General features: G+C 36.2%; 1 protein-coding gene across 1 annotated transcript in view; it reads right to left on the bottom strand.

The window, feature by feature from the left end:
- The window catches only part of USH2A (usherin), a 962,202-nt gene that overhangs the window by 195,177 nt on the left and 746,564 nt on the right, over positions 1 to 20,461 (bottom strand). Inside the window, 4 exon segments of the mRNA XM_020982269.2 lie at positions 3,317 to 3,515; positions 7,812 to 7,966; positions 9,630 to 9,827; positions 16,981 to 17,191. Coding sequence (XP_020837928.1) covers positions 3,317 to 3,515; positions 7,812 to 7,966; positions 9,630 to 9,827; positions 16,981 to 17,191 — 763 coding nt within the window.

Here is a 20,461-nt window from a genome sequence, read left to right as displayed (position 1 = left end):
TCTCAATAGAACAATCATTTACATCAGAAAAAAACTTCCATGGTGGGCCCAGAGTGTGATCAAAGAGAATCTTAGCCAGTAAAAGATGGAAGTGAATTCTTCCTAGCAGACTGTCCAGGTCTAAAGCCTTACTAAACATGGTTGACACCTTTAGTCTCTGTCCACCAGTGGTATATCAATCACAGTTTGGGGCAAGGCTTTAAAAAATGGATAGCATTACATCTGTCCACAATGGTTTATATTTGACTCTTCCTGAAGATGTAGGAAGATTTACTGACCTTCTGCTGTCTCTTTCCACACTGTGATTCGATAAGAACTGGGATTGCATGAAAATTTAAAAAAATATATGCCAATAAAGGGCTTCTGTAAGTAGTTAAGTATAGGTGAATTCCTCTTATAAGTAAAAAAGCATTTTAGGGAAATTACTAGTCAATTAAAAATAATTCTTATACCTAAAATTATTAACAAGCCTTACTGATCATATGGATTGGGAAGTGAAGGATTGAATAGCATACAGACCTAGGGAACAAGCTTTATTAAATACTACTATGTGCCAGGCACTGTGCTAAGCACTTTGCAAATATTATCTAATTTGATCCTCACAATAGACTTCTAAGGTAGATGCTAGAATTGTCTCCATTTTATATTCAGAAAACTGAGGCAGACAGAGGTTAAATTGCTTGCCTAGGGTTACATACTAGGAAGTGTCTGACACAAGATTAAAATAAGTTCTTCCTGAGTCCAGGCCCAGTGTTCTGTCTACTGCACACCTAGATTGACTGCTGATTTAAAATAGTGGCATTTAAAGTTAGCCTAGTCACACAGTCTCTAAAAGCATGATTTAGTAGGACTAGAAGAAATTCAAAGTTTTTATAGAAAATAATTGATTTAGAAAGTGGGAGATTTATTCAAAGTAACATAGGAGCAAAGTAGATAGAGTGCCAGGCCTGAAGTCAGAAGAAACTGAGTTGAAATATGGCCTGAGACACTTACTAGCCTGGTCAAGTAATTTAACCTCTGTTTGCCTCAGTTTCCTCATCTGTAAAATGGAGGTAATAACTGGCAATATCTCCCAGAATTATTGTGAAGGTTAAATGAGATAATTGTAAAGCACATAGCACAGTGCCTGGCACATAGTAAGTGCTGCATAAATTTTTTTTGTTATTATTATCATACCTTTTTATTAATGAAATTCTTAGTAGTCTAAAATTTTGATGTACCATTACTTTGAATTCATTACTTCATACCTATGATCCTACCTGACGTATCCATCCTTTATTCCTTCCTCTTTTTTTCTGGATGTATTTACTTATTATGAGGGGCAGCATAATAAAGGAATTGACAAAGCTATCATTAGGGATTCTGACATTAAAGGAAAATTCAGTTTAACTGAGGTAGGGTAGGGTCAGTATGCCCCAGTCAGATACAGTCATGCTAGGAGAAGGGGTGACCTCCAGTGTTGGGAGAAGATGGGTCCCACAGGGACTCTTGGGGTATGGTGACTTGGAGATAAGTAATGGAATATGATAGTACTGTGGCAGAACATCATTGGGCCAAGGAAATATGTCTTACTAGATATTGACTACCTTTGATGCCCTTGGGTAAAGTCTAAGTTTTCTCACCTTGATAATGACTTTTTGGGCAGCTTACCAGATTAGGAGGCAACTGTTAGTTTATCACTGTTACTAATTCATTGTGCGACCTTAGATGATAACAACAATAAAGAGTAGACTTGGAATTTCACTGTAATAGGGAGCTCCCAGCAAGTGTCTTTCTCTTCCAATGCATGTCAGCACCTTCTCTGCAACTTAAAAAGTCAGAAGTGGCCTAGAGTATTGAAAAGTTGTAACTCACCCAAGGTCACATAGCCAGTATGTGTTAGAAATAGAACTTGAGCCTCCATCTTCTGAGTTCTGAGGCCAGCTTTCTACTATGACACATTAGCTCCCTCTAATCTTGGACCTGTCACTAAATCTCTCTAGCCTACAGAGGCAAAAAGACTGTGGTGAGAAAGAAATGAGAGTATGTGTGATAAAGCACTTTGAAAAAAAAGCAAAATATGTGAAACAAATAAAGATGCCATCTAATTGACATTCTATTAACTGAATGCATGTGGTGAATTTCACCTTGGTTTACATGATAGGATGTAAGGAATGAAAGCTGTAAGATATGTATCATCTGATGTTATTAGGTGTTCTCCACCTCTACTGTCAGTGATTCAACTCAGTTGTTGTAGTCAAGAGATATTTATTTGACATCCTTTATACTGTCTCTTTTGGAGATGTTGGAGAACAACATTTGTTTATGAGTCACTGAAACTATCTGGTGGATCAACATCAGAGAAGGGTGAATTTACTTTACCTTCTGTGGTAAACTAATTTTTCTTATTTATGATTGGAGGTATCATGACTGTAATGGTCCTTGCAAGTACTTGGGGGCCCATGGAAAGGAACATGCCTCCCAGGGAGTATGGTGAAGGCATTTGGCAGAGTAATGATTGTGAGGCAGAAGAAGTTTGAAAAACTGAAAGTTTGTTGAGGGATTTGAAATTTAAACTTTTGACACTTCTTGAGATAGTTTAATTTCTTCAAACTATAGACTCTCAGAATGCCAAGTTCATATAATTCTTAATTATCCATTTTGTAGATTATGGGCATTTATTACTTACTGTTATATATTATAAATATCCAGATTGTGTCACATCTCCCTAAATGATTTGGAGGCCAGGGATTGTGTCTCCTAATCTTAGAGGATAATGTTCTTCACATAGAAGATAGTAAACAAATATGTGTTTGTTTAAATTAATCAAAATATGTGCAGCTAAAATTTTTATTCTTCCCCAGATTCTACTGAAACTGCTGCAGCCTTGGTTCCTTTATGTCTCTAGGCCTCAGTTTCCTCATTTGTAAAATGAAAAGGCTAGACTACATGATCTTGAAAGTACATTTCAATTATAAATCTGATGAGCTGATTACTAGACACTGACTCTTGGCTATATCCTTTCTCCCTCCCCATCTCTCTAGAGAACAGAAAGCTAATTTTATTCTTAATTCAAGGAAAACATAATTAAGAAGAGAAATGTGATGCAAAAAAAATTACAGAATGTATTCCTTAGCTAAAATCAATTTTTTTTAAACTGTTATTTTGGGTTACTCTTACCAGCGTGTGACTATGTAAGACCTATTCAAATGTCAAGACAACCCATCGTTTGGATGTGATATGACATCTCAAAAGAACACCCTTGGGATATTTTTTCCTCTTACCTCAAGTAACAAAATGTTCCCTCACCCCACCCCACAGGTTTTGTCTTTTTTACCTGTGACTGTATGCTGCATCTGTCCCTTGGTGTCAATGTGGATAAGACCTTTCCCAGACTGATTGATCTGGTACTCTTTGATGATACCATTTGGTTTCTCAGGGACTCTCCAAGTCAGATGCAGCACCTCTGCACTCAGGGCTGTTATTGCTGGAGGTAGTACACTCTCTGGGACTCCTTGGATGGTAGCTGCAACTACCTGAAGACATTGGAATTAAACAGCAATTTATTGTAATAGTACACTAGGTTTCCCGATCAATGAGAATGTCACTTTTGTTTTAAAATGTTGTTGTCTGGCCTGGCATATCATTAGCAAAGGCTCCATGAATCAGTCCTTCAGTCCCCCCCTCTACTCCCACCCCTTCTATTTAAACAATGAAATCTGACCTTGAATATATTACATAAGTCTAAGACTACCATTTATCACAACAGGTTCACAACAATTTTGACAGCAGTTGGTTCAAACAAGCAAAATCTGGCTGGCAAAATATCTTCCTAGAGAACTCTTGATAACTCTCTTCCATATGGTTCATCAGTGTCTTTGCATTTTAACAGCCTGATTTTGTATATTTTAAGCACTAGTAAATATGGAACAAAACACATATCAGAACTTGCTTCCATACAATATGGCTGAAAGCTTCACCCCATAGCCTTTTCTTTGCTTATTTTCTAACATAAGTTCACAGAGACTTGGATCTACATGACAGCCAACTGAGAAGTTAAAAGAAGTAATCACCCAGTTGTTTATCCTATGTAGTGTTAAAAAAAAAAGTCGACAAAAACTGGCTGAATTTTTCACTGAATTAACTTCGATTTCTCTTTTTAACCAATTGTTTTGGTGTCATAGAGACACAAGCTGTGTCTGCACATGCGGCAGCAGGGCTGCTCCTGAATCATTCCAACTATAACTTTTGGTTGAACTGATCAGTCACCATCTGTCTACATGGTGGCACAACCCAGGATGCTTCTGAGTCATTGTTAAACACACAGCTGCAAACACAGACGGCAACTGATTGGTTTGACTGAATGCTTTATTTGGACTCCTCTCCCATCTTGTGTGAGGAGGCTGTCACAGTCCTCTTTTCAGGTGAAAAGGCTATTATTGTTGGGCATCCAGCACAGAGTATGTCAACTTCACAGCTGCCTCTTCTTCCCAGGTGATCCCTGTTGGGATACAGTAGCAATATGCTTACCTCTGACAAGTAGATGGAGCCTGGGACATTTTCCTCTTTGATTAGTTTTTAAAGAGTATCAGCTAATATGAATGTTACTACTTCTGGTTCCCCAGTCCCTTTACCTAATTTAATTGGTTTGTCTGTCCAGGATTATGCTTTCTCTTGATCTCCCATTGAAATTATATGATGAGGTCCTTGCCTCCATCACCAAGGAGGCTTGCGATTAAGTTAGTCTTTGACCCTGGTACAAAAGATGTAGAATATTCAAGCTTCAAGCTCTAACTGCTTTCCATTGACTCCTTCGTTTGTAGAGTGGAGAGAGGGAAGGTAAAGGGGATGTCCTGGGATCATCTGTAGGCCTTAGGATTCTCTGCAAATTTGATCTTCTAAATATCCTTGGTATGTTAACAATTAAGTTCCTTTAAATTGTTATTGACCCTTTGTATTTCTAGTGCCTAGCACTTTAGCATCATTGAGGAATTATGAAATAGAAAGAGAAGATCGGTTCTCCACTGGTACCCTTACAATGTCAGCATAAAGCATGGAATAAATCCTTGTCAATTAACTGACTGAGAATAACACATTTATACAATGCTTTACAGTTAAAATTGCTTCCCTCACAATAACCCTATAAGGCAGATGGTGGATGTATTATTATCCCCATTTTAAAGATGAAAGAACATAGGTCAGAGGTGAAATCTGGCAACAATATACACTATTTGTTAATTAATTTGGATAAAAAATAAAAAACAAAATCTGTGATTTCATTGTTGTAGGCAATGCCCAGTGAGGACTTTTTCCTAACAATTTAAGTAAGCCATTGTTCTACAGTTTATAGTCTTAGAAGGTTGTTTAGGGTTATGGAGAAATCAAATGACCTTCCTGAGCTCTCACGGTTAGTATGTAAGAAACTGAGGGAAGGAATCTGAAGTCTGCTCTCCGGGTAGAGGAGCAGATAGTAGATAAAAGTAGAATAGTAGATAGAGGGCAGAGTTTGAAATTAGGATGACCTGAATTCAAATCCCACCTCAGATTCTTACAAGCTCTGACATCCTGGGCAAGTCACTTAATATCTCTCAGTCTCAGTTAATAATAGCTTCTACTTTAAGACATTGTTGAAAGTATCCAGTGAGATAACACAATTAGATTACTTTTCAAACCTTAGAGGGCTCTATTAATGTTAGCTATTAAGATAATGGTTATTATCCAATGCTGACTCTTTTTATAATTTATGTATATGAATATTCATTTAAAATGTATGTTAATGATTATAGTGAATAATAAGAATTAGTAAATTATCAAATGATTCTGTGATCACAATGATTTGGGAATTCTCTCATCTGATCTAGATCACAATGTATCCATGCCTGCCCATCCAATGTAATTATTGTCAATGTCTTCCCATAAGTTTGACATGGTGATTGGAGGCAGGGAGAGATATGTAACCTCCTGGAGGCCTTTCACTCTTTGTATTGACATTATGAGGCTCCCAGTGTAAAAATTTGGCTCTCCATCTGTCATTTCTCATTCTAATCATGTGTCTAGCTCATCCTTTCTATCATATAATTCCTTCATGACATTTTTCATACTTGTTCTTCAAGAACATGGCAACTCATGAAACAAAATTAATGAATAAAGTTATAATTTATTAACATAAGTAATTTATAATAGAAAGGTGACATGTGCAATGGAAAGATGTCTAGTCTCAGGATCAAGCAGATCTTAGCTAAAGTCTTGCCTCTGACACATACCGGCTGTATATGACTCCAAAAGAAGCACTTAATTTAACAATTCCCTGAGAAACCCTATAAGACCATAAAGAATATCTGAGGATGTATATTGGTATGGGGAGTTTCTACTGTGAAAGTTCGGTATACTAACAAAATTTTAGGTCTAAAGCAAAAACACTTTTTTTAAAAATAATATTATCTGCTAAAAATGTTTCATACGATATGGAGGTAACCTGAATTTTTAGAGAATATGACATTAGGGACAGAAGTTCTGAATGTTCTTATTAAGGTAAGAATGGCTTCAAGTATTAACCTAGGAGAGATTCTGTGTTTATCATTTTAAAACTGGCAAAGCTAAGTACTAAATGATCTCTAAGCTCTATTCTAGCACTAAACTCTATGAATCAATGCTCCTATAAAGATTAGCAAAAAGAAAGCAATCAGATGATAAGGTTTTTATATTGTAGCAACTCATGAAACCTTTTACCACAAGCATGGATGGATTAGTTTTTATCAGTTGAGTGAATGCTCTTGGTGATGATTTTTTTTTAAATTAAAGAAGTTAAAGACTGTTAGCAATCAATTGAAAACTTCTCCCTAATGTAATCAAGAGAAATGAAAGATTTTGAGAAGGGGCACCTTCCACTGAATCAATATGCCAGATCTAGTGAGGGACCTAGAGAGTAAATAATCTACCTCTCCCACATCCTTATTTTGTAGATGAGGAAACTGAGGTCCAAGAAAGTCAAATGATTTACCCAAGGTCCCATAGCTAGTTAGTGGCAGAGATAGGCTTTGAAGAGAAAATAGGTAAGCTATCTGAAGGACTTTATGTTTGGAAGAAAATACTTACAGATCGTTATAGTTATGGGAATCTTGGGACTGGGGAAGGATATTCAGCATGTCAGTTTTGATGGTTTTGCAGAAGAGTCCCTGGATGAACAGGGAAACCAATCAGTTGTGAGAGTCAATCCAGGTCCAAGTGGGAAATGGCATGGAAGGTCTAGGCAATTATTGTTTCTTAAGGTTGAGATTTGTGAGCAGCACTGAGAGAGTTTTATATGTATCTTTGTTATTGGTTTACAGTATAGTTTGATGGTTCATTCATAAACCATTTACTATATTGGTCGAAATATAGGCTGCCCTTGAACATAGACCATAGTCCCTAAAATTATACTTTTTCACTAAGAAAAAAATACATATACATATAATTTTTAGTGTACATCTATACATGTGTACATATACATATACACATATGTATGCAGATATGCATGCACATATGTACATTGATATATATCTATAAGAGGTTAAGCTTAGGTTTTCATATAAATGAGGTTTGGGTGAAAATATAGTCTATATTTAAATCAATAAGGTAATTATATACAGCAGTAGATTCCCTCTTGTTAGCTTTCTTCAGTCGTATCTAACCAAACCTAGGTTAGGATAATACAAGAACATTTACTCGTCCCCAGTTAGTGGAGGATAGCATTCCATTCCTGTTGTCAGGATAATCTTTAATAATTCTAGACATTCAGATATTTTTCATATTACACATCCTACCATGGCTCTGGAGTCAATGGCCCACTTTACCTTGCAGCTGTCAGTACACCCTGCTACAGTGCAGGCCCTCAGCTGGTATGAATATTCCTGATATGGCTGAATCCCACTGGTATCCACAAAGCTCGTATCTGTCCCCCGAAAACGTTCAATCCCATTTCGGAGAACAATGTAATGAATGATGAGACCTAAATGAAAGATGAAAAATTGTCCCTTCTTGAAATGTCATTTACTTTCAAAGGTACTTAGTCACTTTGCAAATTCATTTTGTTATTGAGAAAAAATATTATTTTACCAATATTATGCTTATATTATTATCACTTTCACAATTATTAGCTATTCTATTATTTAACTAATGTCCTATCCGGGTGTCTACCTTGGTGTGAATGTGACCCCGAATTCCTGAAGACCTAATCATCAGAGCATGTGTACTGGAAGATCATACTAGAAAGGGTTTGTGTACAAGTCTTGATATGGACTATCTATCTTTTTGTCCCAGAACCTCAATGGATAAAAGGATCATCATTGATAGATTTTTTAATCACAGTCAATAACTAACACTATCTATTAAGGAATAGGTATAGATCTGCTGGAGTATTTTCCATCATAGGGAAAACCCATACTGACTCTTGTGATTCAAGGTGAAGAAAAAATATTTATAGTAGCTCTTTTGATGGGAAAAGAACTTAAAAATTAGGGGGTGCCCATCAACTGGGAGAAAGACTAAACAATTATGGTATATAAATATAAAAGTTCTACTGGGCTGTAAGAAATTATTCAAGTGACAGTTTTAGAGAAATTTGGGAAAAGTTATATGAACTGGTACAAAATGAAGTGAGGAGAACCAGGAGAATAACTGATACAAGAACAACAACATTATGAAAAAACGAACGATCTAGATTGACTTGTGATCAATGTGATGACCATGATTCTAGAGGACCTTTGATGAAGAATGCTACAATCTGCTGACAGAGAGTTAAGAGGATAAGAAAAAAAAGTTGTGTACTAAAATTAAAAAAAAAAACAATATGTGACAGCACATAATAAATTCCGGATTATATTTATTGAGTGATGGTGATGGTAGTGTGTGGTCAATGGCACAGACAATTCAAAATCATAACCATATATACGACCTTGGAATAAATTGAGTAAGCTCTATATTTCCTTCCCTCCCCAAGCCCCTTGTAAATTTTGTTTAGCTTAGGCAACTGTGAAAATAAATTTGCTTCACTGAATACATCATACCTTGATTAAAAAAAAAAAAACCAAGATGATGTACCTTAGAGGATATAAAGGAAAGTAGCAGGGTAGGCTGGAGTCAGATTGTGAATGGATTTAAAAGCCAAATTGAGTTTTTAAAATATTATTCTGAAGTCGAGTGGTTGCCACTGGATTTTTTTTAATTTTTAAATTTAATTTTATTTTTTCATTAGGAAAGGATCACCATCAATCTAGTAGTTTAGGAATATCAATTTGACCAAATGGTAGAGAATGATTAAACCAACAAATGCCATTATCTGACTGTGAATTTAGCCATGGATACTCAACAGTTTCCTACCTTCCTCTCCTCTAATCAGAGGTCTGGAGGGTGGAACACTAAATTCCCAAAGCTTTCCTTTATAGAAGGAAGGATTTGGACTTTGCATTTTGCTTTCCTTTTTCCATCTAAAGCTCTTCTTTGTTTCAATTCCATGGAACAAGATGGCCTGACAACAGCACATAGTAGGGTCCTAATAAGTGTTTATTGGATTGAATTTTAGCTGTTCCCTTGTTGATTAGATTTAGGTAACAAGAATGTCAGCTTCTTTAAGGACATTAAGATAACTCTTCATTAAAAAAGGAGAATAGTACCATTTGGTTGAATAGGTTTCTTCCAGTTTAAAACAATTACATCTTCCTGATTGTCCATTTTGGTCCAGATAGGAGGACTCACTCCTTGTGGAACATCTTGCTTTGTATTGGCCCTGGAAGCATTGCTGAAACCTTGCCCATGGCTATTCCATGCAGCAATTCTGTACTCATACATTTTGTAGGGCTGAAGGTTAACATCTGGAAAGACAGAAATTGGACATAGAATTCATTTTTCTCTTACCATGAAGTGAAAGCTAAATGTGGAAATAATAAATATTTTCTAAAATATGTTTATTTTAATCCATTTTGTCCAATTTAAACTGGAATATGACTTTTGCTTTTCTTATATAAAAAGAAAAGAAACATATTCTCAATTCAATTCAGTTCAGTGATATAGTGGAATGCATTCTGGATTTGAATTCAAAGGGCCTCTGTGTGAATCCTACCTTGTCTTTTTACTACTGGTGTGACCCGTGGCATTCTACATATGGTAGACCACTTATACAAAGGTAAAGAGGTTAAAAAAAAGATGGAATGCCATGTACAGGGGACAAAGAGTAGGTTAATTTGAGTAGGAAGGAAGGAAACAAATATTTATTAATCATATGTTATATGCTGGACACTTTACAAATATTATTTCATTTGATCCTCACAACTCTGAGAGGTAGGTATGATTATTGTCCCCATTTTACAGCTGAAGAAACTGAAGCAGACAGAGGTTAAGCCAAAGGTCACTAAATAAACATCTGAGGTAAGATTTGAACTCGAGTCTTCCTGACTCCAAGCCTATAGCTTGTACCACCTTCTACCACCTTGTACCACTTGTATCCATTGTACCACCTAGGTGCCTCTGAAACAGCAAGGGTATGAAGAGAAGCAATATGAAGTAAGACTGGAAGGTTAGGTGAGGGGAAATATTAAGGAGGGCTTCCAATGCCCAAAATAGGAATGTGTCTTTTATCCTAGAAACAATAGGTTGTCACTGAAAACTTTTGAGTAGTGAGGTACCACATTCACACCTGTATTTTAGGATTGTCAAATTGGCAGCTGCATGGAGGATAAATTCCAGGGGGAGACACTGGAGGCAGGGAAATCAATTAGGATGCCACTGCAATAGTTCTGAGAAGAAGTAAGAAGGGTTTGAACAAAGGTAGAGGCTGTGTGAGGGAAGAGAAGGAAATGGATGTGAGAGACAATGTGGAGGTAGAGCCAAGAAGATTCAGAATCGTCTGTATATGGGTGTTGAGGGAGATTGAAGAGTCAACCTATCAATAATCAATCAATAAACATATATTAAATGCTCATTTTACTATGTACCAGTCATTGTGCTAGACACAAAGGACACAAATTCATTGAATAACACAGTTCTTGTATTCAAAGAGTTTATATAATATATGGAGAAACATGTACACATATAAGAATAAAGAATATATGCATAATAAAAACAATATGATTTTGGGAAGAGGTACTAGCAACTGGGGAATCAGGAGAGAATTCATGTTAAGAGATCACATGAACTGAATTTTTAAAGAAACTAAGGTTTCCAAGAGGTGATAATATGGAGGGAAAGCCTTCCAGGTTTGGGGGCAGTCTATTTGAAACAAAAATATGCCATGCATGGGAAATAGCAGGTAGGTGAGAGCTAGGTTGTGAAGGACTCTTAATTTGATCGTAGAGGTAATTGGAGCCTATTGATCAGTAAAATGATGTAAGCAGATTTATGCTTTACAAATATTACTTCAACAACTATTTGAAATAGGGATTAGGAAAGAGAGAAGGAAGTCCAATCATGAGTATTTCAATAGCCCAAATGAGTGGTGATAAGGGCCCGAACAAGGGTGGTAGTCATGTAAATGGCAAGGACCAGACATAAGAGATATTCTGGAAGGTACAATTGACAAACTTGTCAACTATTTGGATATGTGAGGTGAGGAAGAGTAAGAACTTAAGGATGACTACAAGATTGAGAATCTGGGCAACTGGAAAGAAAGTGAGAGAATAGGGAAGTTTGGAAGAAGGGTAAGTTTTAGGGGGAAAATGATAAAATGCTTCGTGTATGTTGAGTTTAAGATGAATATGGGATATCCAGTTTGAAATGCTGTATCCCAATGACAAGTTCAAAGGCATAATAAAAGAAGTTAAGTGAAAAGAGAAACAAAAACATTTCTTGAACACCCCGTATATGCCAAGCAAAGTGCTAAGTGCTGGGGATATATATATATATATATATATATATATATATATATATATATATATATATATATATGTATGTGTGTGTGTGTGTATATCATATATATCTATCATATGTATCATATCTATCTACATCTACATCTATATCTATCTGTCTATCTGTCTGTCTGTCTGTCCAGCTGTCTGTCTGTCTATCCAGTAGGTAGTTTCTGTGAAATGGACATTTGATACTGGATTTCCTATAGATTGAAACTCAACATGCCTCAAAATGAACTCTTCATCCTTCCTTCCCCAAACCCTCCCCTTCTTCTAACTTTCTTATTATTATTGATAGCACCATCATCCTCCAAGTCACCCAGGCTAGAAGCCTGTGTCATCCTTGACTCTTTAATCTCTCTCATCCTCTATGTTCAATCTGTTGCCAAATCTTGCTGACTGTGTCTTCATAAACATTTCCCATATCATCCCCTTCTCTCCTCTGACACTGGTACCTCCCTGCAATAGGCCCACATTACTTCATCCCTAGTTTTTTTTTTTCAATAGCCATCTAGTGGGTCCAACTGCCTTTCTGAAAGTGCAAGTCTGACCGTGTTATCTCCTCTACTTCCACTCAATAAATTCTAATGGCTCCCTATTACCACTAGATATAAATTTAAATTCAACTATTTGATTTTTAAAACCCTAAATATCCTGGCCTTTTCCTACTTTTCTAGTCTTCGTAAGCTTTAACCTTAAACTAAAACCTCTCCATGTATTCTACAATCAAATGACACTGACACTCTTGCACAAGGTGTTCCATCTTCTAACTCCTTGCATTTCACTGGTAGTCCCCATAACAGGAATTCTGTCTCTCATCACCACTTCCTCCTAGCATCCATGGTTTCAAATCTCTGCTCAAATTCCACCTCTCTCTAAGGCCACCTCCAATTTCCTCCATATGCACCTTTTATGTAGCTTGAATACTGTCACCCCCCAATAGGGTATGAGCTTTTTGAGGGGAAGGACCATGCTTTTGCTTTTCTTTGTAACTTCAGTGCTTAGTACAGTGCCTAGCACACAGAAAGTGCTTAATAAATGCTTGTTAACTGAGTCGGGGTTTTAAAGATTATATTCTAATGGTGGAGGTGATATATATAAGGGTATAGTGGCTAGGAGTTATGGCTTGGGAAATCATAGGCATAGCCTCTGATGATCTGGTTTGGAGATTAGAACAACAGCAATGGTAAGGGCAGCATGGTGGAAGATGAAAAGAGAGGAAGTGGAAGAAATGAGCATACCAAACTTGATATAGGAGTTTGGCTAGGAAAGAGAGGAGAGATTTAGGATAATATCTTTGGGGGAGATGGGGTCAAATGGGGAAATCTGTGTTTATAGGTAGGCCACAGGGAATGAGCAAGTTGAAAAGGAGAGATTGAAGATTAAGCGTGACCCTTAATTTATAAACCTGGGTGAGAGGAAAGAGAAGAGAAGAGAGGGGAGAGGGAGGAAAGAGGGGAGAGACAAGAAGAGAGAAGAGAGGGGAAAGGGGAAAGAGGAGAAAGGGAAAGAAGGGAGAAGAAAAGGGGGAGAGGGAAAGAAGAAAGGTGAAGGGAAAGAGGGGAAAGAGGGAGAGGGGAGAAGAGAGAGAGAGAGAAAGGAAGAGGAAGGGGGAGGAGAGGGAGAGGGGAGTAAGGAGAAGAAGAAGTAGAGGAAGAGAATTTGGAATTCAAAATTTCAAAAGAAGAGAATGTTAAAAATAAAAAAAATAAATAGCAATTTTTCCTATGTTTCCTTGCTGCTAATTGAAACTGGGAGTGGGTAAGCAACCTTAGTTCTATCACTGGTGTCAAAAGTTTCTGAATAAACCCTTCTATATTTTCCAGGGTGGCTATTTTCTTTGAGCTAAAAGATGGCGTAGTGGGCAAATTGCTCCAATGAATACAACAAAGGCTATTTGAGGACAATTCCAGAGGAAAAAGTCTAGGCATAATTTTAATTGGGCCATGAGCCCTTGGAAGTCCTTAGCCTGACCCCCAAAAATAATTATTGGGGCTTTTGTAGTCTAGGATCAAGACCTTTGCCTCTACTCACTCTCTGAAACAGGAATTCCCTCCCCTCAGAGTAACAGCATCACCTTCAAGGCAGCCCATTCCCAAGTATTCTGGGTGAACTTTTGTGGTAGCTTCAAGGTCTGTGGGGATCTCTATTGAGATTAAGGTTGGTGTTTTAATTTAAATTTTAAAGACTTAAAGAATATTATTGCTTTTTAACCCAGCAGAGCTAACATGTTCTAGTAATTAAGATAACAGTGTGGAAAGAGGGGAAAAGTCAATACATATTTGGTAGAAGGAGCTCCAAGTTGGGAACTAAGTAGAAACTAAAGGTCAGGCTAGGGCAGACACATGTACCTTCAGATGGTGGAAGTCCAAAGGGTGAATTAAATAGGAAAACAAATTACTGGAGTGGGGATGAAAAGAGAGGAAGTGGCAGAAATGAGCATACCAAACTTTATTCAGAGTTTAGGTGGGAAAAGAAAGAGAGGTTTAAGATACTATCTTTGGGGATGATGGGGTCAACTGGGGAAATCTGTGTTTATAGGTAGGCCACAGGGAATGAGCAAGTTGAAAAGGAGAGATTGAAGATTAAGGGTGACCATAAATTTGTAAACCTGGGTGAGAGGAAAGAAGAGAGAAGGGAGAGGATAGAGAGGAAAGAGGGAAGAGTTGAGAAGAGAGAGGGGAGAGAGAGGAGAGAGAGGAGTCAATATAAGGAGCACTCTGGAAGGATTTAACCATTAGTCTAACTCAACTATACTCCTCCTACTGGTTTTTTGTGGCACCTGCATTTTCCTGAGACCCACCTTATACTCACATGCCTGTGTGGTCCTAGGTCATCTTCCATAGCTTGTCTTGATTCAGTCACATTAACAGAAGCACAAACTCTTGAGATAACTGGTGCTTTATCACATATGTTCATTCAGTGGTTACTATTTAGTTGCATACATATCACATGTACAGACCTGTACTGGTACTGAAAGTGTAAACTTCTCCAAGGCAAATACTGTTTGTCTACATGGCTCTGACAGAGCCTGGTTTACCAGCACATAGTGATAGGTGCTTATTAATTATAGCTTATGGACATTTTTTTTGTTTTTTGTTTTCCAATCCAAATGCTGTATATTTTCTGGCAGTACAATAGTTGAGATTCATCTGCATTTTTTGCATCAGGAATGAACTTTATTAGGGTAAAAATGGAGATTTAAAAATATTAACTATTATTAATAGTTAGGTAAATAAAAGTATCTATTTACTTGTGGAGTATGCTATGATGGCCTAAAAGATCCTGCTCTGAATTTCAGAGAGATTATCTTTTGAAATTTTTTAATTCATGAATTGTAAGGTGGTCCTTTCTATAATTTTGCTCGAAGGCCTAAAATGTAAATAGTTACTGATGGGCCCTTTCTCCATCCATCAGTCTATTCATTTTTCATAGTTAGGAGGGGTAGGAGGAAAAGAGCCTCTCAATGCAGATCTCATGTGCATAGTTCCTTATTAGGCACCTCTTCTAGTGTTGACATTACTGGAGTCTTGTCATAAATACCCATCCTCTTTGTCATCATAAGGTAAGTAGGTGAATCAGGGTGGAACAGAATAGGCTCCATCCCAAACTTTAGTTGTTAGAATGTCATTTTAATTGATCTTATTTTGGTTTTGATAATTCGCAGACATTTGACTTTGAAAAGGATGCCAAAGGGTTTCGTAAATAAATGGACAAATAACATAAATAAGAAAAAAATAAAACCAGGAACGATTATCTCTATTCTCATATCAGAGTATGCTCCCTTTAGGACAACTTAATGGAAGTTTTCTTTGTATGTTAAGAGACACAATTATTGGTTTAAAAAATATGGCATGACTACCGAAGAACAACCTTATCTATATGATTCAGTAGTTAACCTTTATCTAGTCCCACTGACTGCAATGCCTCCACAATCTTCTTCCATTCAAACTTTCCATTTTCATTTAACATTACTGTATGAAACGCTAGCTCCTCCTAGCTTTACTCACTCTCCAGACTTCAACATGCTGCTGCTTCGCTGTTGTGTCACCCTGGAACCTCCCCAGCTGAGAGCACCCTCACCCTGGAGCTTCCATCCACAACTTTGGCCCTTTCTTCCAATGCTGAGTTCTTTCCAGAACCTCCTTCCAGGAAACTGGTCTAGAGCCTTCCCTTCATTCTCCTCCCAGCTATGTGCCTGACTTTCTGCACTTCACTATCATGCTGCTGTGCAGGTCCATTCATTCTTTACCCCCATTTTCAGCTTTCTTTTGTGTGCCATCTTCCCCCACCAGAATGTAAACCCCTTGAGTTCAGGGACTATCTTTCTTTTTTGTTTGTCTTTGTGTCCCAAACAGCATGTGTCTGACACATAGTAAGCACTGGAGAAATACTTGCTACATATTCTTCCACCTATGTACCTGTTTAGTTACTGTCCTTCTTTTGATCTAAGAGAAAATCAAATTGGTCCTTTTTTTGCCTCTATGCCTTTTCTCTATGTCTTAGCCTGATATGTCTTTCCTACCAAGTGAATTCCCACCCATGCCTTAAAGCTCAATTCAAGCATTCCTTCTTTTTTGCCTTGATCATCCTGGTCAGTACTGCCCTTTCTTCCCTCTGACTTTATAAGGTACCCTGTGTCTACCTCTGTAAGGCATGTCCCATGTGTTACTTTGTATTATTTTTACATGAGTCAAATACCCTATGCTCTCCCAGGGATGGAAGAGATCCTCTCTTATCTAAGCTTTATTGTCCCTTCAACCCCCAGTCTCCAGCCTAGTCATCTGCACACAGTAGGGTTAGTATAACATAAAGGAAGGAGTCACTTAATTATCCTAAGCCTTAGTTTTCTCACCCAAAAAGTAGAGATAAGCTATGTTTGTTGTACAGCCAATCTCCTGGAACTGTGGTGGGGAAAGAACTTTGTAAGCATAATAGTGCTATATTAATATGTTATTATTTTTAAAAATAAATGTTTGTTGACATGAATTCATTGAATATACTTGACCTTCCAGAAACCATCAAAAATTGTCTTCATTTAAGAAACCATGAGGTAAAAACGTATTTTAATCTAATATCTTATTTTGTCTCCTATTATTCAAGCAGGTCACCCCTTTGCTATTACCTATGAACGAGTAGGTGCTTGTGTTCCCAGTGTAGACAGCTTCTTCAGCTGATGGACACATGTCTTCATGTGACAGTTTCTTGGCAGTCTGGTGAGGATCTCTTATCAAAGCACAAACATGGCTGGTAAGGTTGAAGTCACACTTGCCACAATATGCTGCAACTTTCATGGAAGCTGGGCAGAGTGAAGCAGGCTGGCATTCTTTCGTTTCCTAAGGCAAACAAAAGGGGTGATAAGAAGGCAGGGCACGAAGAAATTATTAAATTTCATTTGGATGTACATAACTATTAGTTCCAAGTGAAATAGTATGCATCATAATTTTGAATGATTACTTCTAAATTAATTTAAAAAATCGAGAAAGGTCATATCATGTCACCAATCTAGTTTTGAAGGAAAAAAATATCTTTTTAGAAAATTCTACTTTCCAATGATGATGAGATAGCTGAAACCAAAAGTTATTTACCATATAGACTTGAAAAAGTCTTTATGAAGCATTTATTTTTACATCAACTCTATATTCCAAATGATGAATTGTTGCTCTCATTTTTCCATCATGTCCAACTCTTTGTGATTTCATTCGGAGTCTTCCTGACAAATACTGGAGTGGTTTTCCATTTCCTTCTCCAGCTCATTTTGCAGATGAGGAAACTGAGGCACACAGGGTTAAATGACTTTCCCAGGGTCACACAGCTAGTCAGTGTGTGAGGACAGATTTGAACTCAGGAAGATGAGTCTTACTGACTTTATGTCTGGCACTCTATCTACTGTGTCCATATAAATGACCAATTAGTAAATTATTACATATATGAACATATTATAAGGAAAAAAGGGGCAAAGGAGAAAGTTTGGCAAAACTAACCTTCATATTGAAAATGACAACAATCATCACTGAAAATTACACAAATTATCCCAAATCTGGAATCCTTTGCCCTGCAAAGAAGCAGTCACAGGGTCTCCCTCCTATCTCCTCTTTGTGTTCAAGCTTGGTCATTATACTTTTATAATGATTCTTTTCCAATTATATTGTTGTAATCATTGTGTAGACTGTTTTCTTGGTATTCCTTTCTTCAAGTTTGTAACAGTTCCCAAAAGGCTTCCTATGAAATATTCATCATGGATGAATTCATCTTCATTTCATGTAGCATAGTAATATTCCTTTACACTTATGTACTACAACTTGTTTAGTCATTCCCCAATTGGCAGGTATATACAGTTTGTTTGCAACCCTTTGTTACTACATATGGTGCTCCTGAAAATAGATTTGTACCTATAGGACCTTTCTCCTTTGGTTATATGCCTAGCTGTGGAGTCCTGGAGACAAAAAGTATAGACATTTTGGTCACTTTCTTCAAATAAATCCAAATTGATTTCCAGAGTGTTTAGGCCAATTTATAGTTATACCAATAATTCATCTTTCCACAACCCTTCAAACATTGACTCTTTTCAGTTTTCTTGTCTTGGCCAATTTTCTGAGTGTGAAGTGAAATGATAGAGTTATTTTGATTTACATTTCTCTTAATATCAGTGATTTGGAGCAGAATGTTCCAATGAACATGGCTGTTAATAGTGTGCAATTTACAGAACCATTCATTCATATTTTTGACCAGTTATCTATTGGGCATTACTTATAAGTTTTATGGATTTCTATAGTTGACAATATATCTTGGATATCAGACCCCTTATAAATAATGGAGATATTAGAAACTAAGATTTTCCTTCTTAGGAGACTATTTCCTTTCTTATCTTAGCTGCATTAATTTTGTTCATGCAAAATCTCATTTTATGTAATAAATTTTATGTAATAAAATCATCTATTTTATTCTTTGTAATTATTTGGTAAAAAATCATCCAATTTTCAGCAATTATCCCAAAATTTATCAATATTAATGAATTTTATAAATATATGTGCATGTGCATTTATTTATATCTATGTATCTATCTATCTATCTATCTATCTATCTATCTATCTATCTATCTATCTATCTATCTACCTATCTATGTATGTATGTATGTATCTATCTATCTATCTATCTATCTATCTATCTATCTATCTATCTATCTATCTATCTATCTATCTGTGTGTGTATGTATGTATTACTGCACTTCGCTATCAAAAAGTGAACCAGTAGGATCATTGCCTTATCCCACTACTAAACAGCATTGAAGCTTTAACCTATTCCTTTTCCAACCTTAGGCAGCCTAGTAGCACCTACTCCTTGTGGTGTAAAAGTATAGACATCAGGATGTCATAGTGGCTTTTAGTCTTACTGCAGTTACTGTTCTTCAAAAACTTGATATAATTATCTTTTAAATCCATTTTTGTTTTATTGCTTGACTGACCAGCTAGCCCAATTTTCTTTTCTGAGGTCAGATTATTTAATATCTCTACTAGGTGTTTTGTTAATTGGGTATTTTACGTTTTTGTAGATAACCTATTTATTTTTAAATCAGGCTTTTTTTTAAGGGGGGGAATAACTGTGAATAGTAAGTTCTAATAATTCTTTTATTTTATGTGTATTAGTTTTGATTTCATCTTGTTCATTTTGATTTTTCTTTCTCTTTTAATCAGGATGGCTAGAGATTTGTCCATTTTGTTAGTCTTTTCAAAGAACCAGCTTTAAATTTCATTTCTAAGTTCTACGGTTTTTAAAAAGAATTCTAATTTATCTATTTATGCTCTAATTTTCAAGACTTCCTCTTCTATTTTTATTTTTTTAAAATTTGTTTGTTTTCTAATTTTTACATTGCATATTTATTTCAGCATTTAGTTTTCTATTCTGTTCATGTTAGTTTTTATGGATATGAATTTTTTTCCTTTCAGAACTCCTTTAGATGCATACCAGAAACATTTAGTATTTTGCCTCATAATTCTCAGCGTTCACATAGTTATGTTGTTTCTATGATTTGTTCTTTGACTCACTCATTTAGGATTATGTTTACTTAGATCTCTGACTTTTTCATATGATCCCTATTTTAATTATAATTATATCATTTTCTTTCTGTAAAAGGATGTTTAGTGTTTCTACTTTTTTCATTTATTTGAGAATTCTCTGTTGCCTAATACACAGTCTATATTTGTGCCATGTGGTACTAAGAAATAGATATATTTTTTAATTTTTATATTCAGAAGACATCATAAATATTTTGGCTCCAAATTCTCCAGCAGTTTGTTCTATTTTATATTTTTCTCCTTTATTTTTCTTTCTGTTAATTTTCTCCAGCTCTGGGGAACATTAATGTCTTCTACTATTATTGTTATTATCTATGTTTGGTGAAATTCAGTTGAATTTTCTTGTATGAACTTATGGTATCCTATTCAGTATATATGACTAATATTGATAGTGAGTTTATTGCCTATGGTTCCTTTAAGCATAATACAATTATCTCATTTTGCTCCACTAATATTGTGAATTTTGTTTTTGCTTTATTTCATAGTATGATTGCAACTCCTGCTTTTTTGGATTCACCTGATGCATAGCAA

The sequence above is a fragment of the Phascolarctos cinereus genome, unplaced genomic scaffold, assembly GCF_003287225.1.
Source record: "Phascolarctos cinereus isolate Bilbo 61053 unplaced genomic scaffold, phaCin_HiC Scaffold_5;HRSCAF=322, whole genome shotgun sequence".
Classification (NCBI taxonomy): Eukaryota; Metazoa; Chordata; class Mammalia; order Diprotodontia; family Phascolarctidae; genus Phascolarctos; species Phascolarctos cinereus.
The sequence above is the reverse complement of the archived record's forward strand: the minus strand, read 5'-3'. Positions and strand labels throughout refer to the sequence as shown.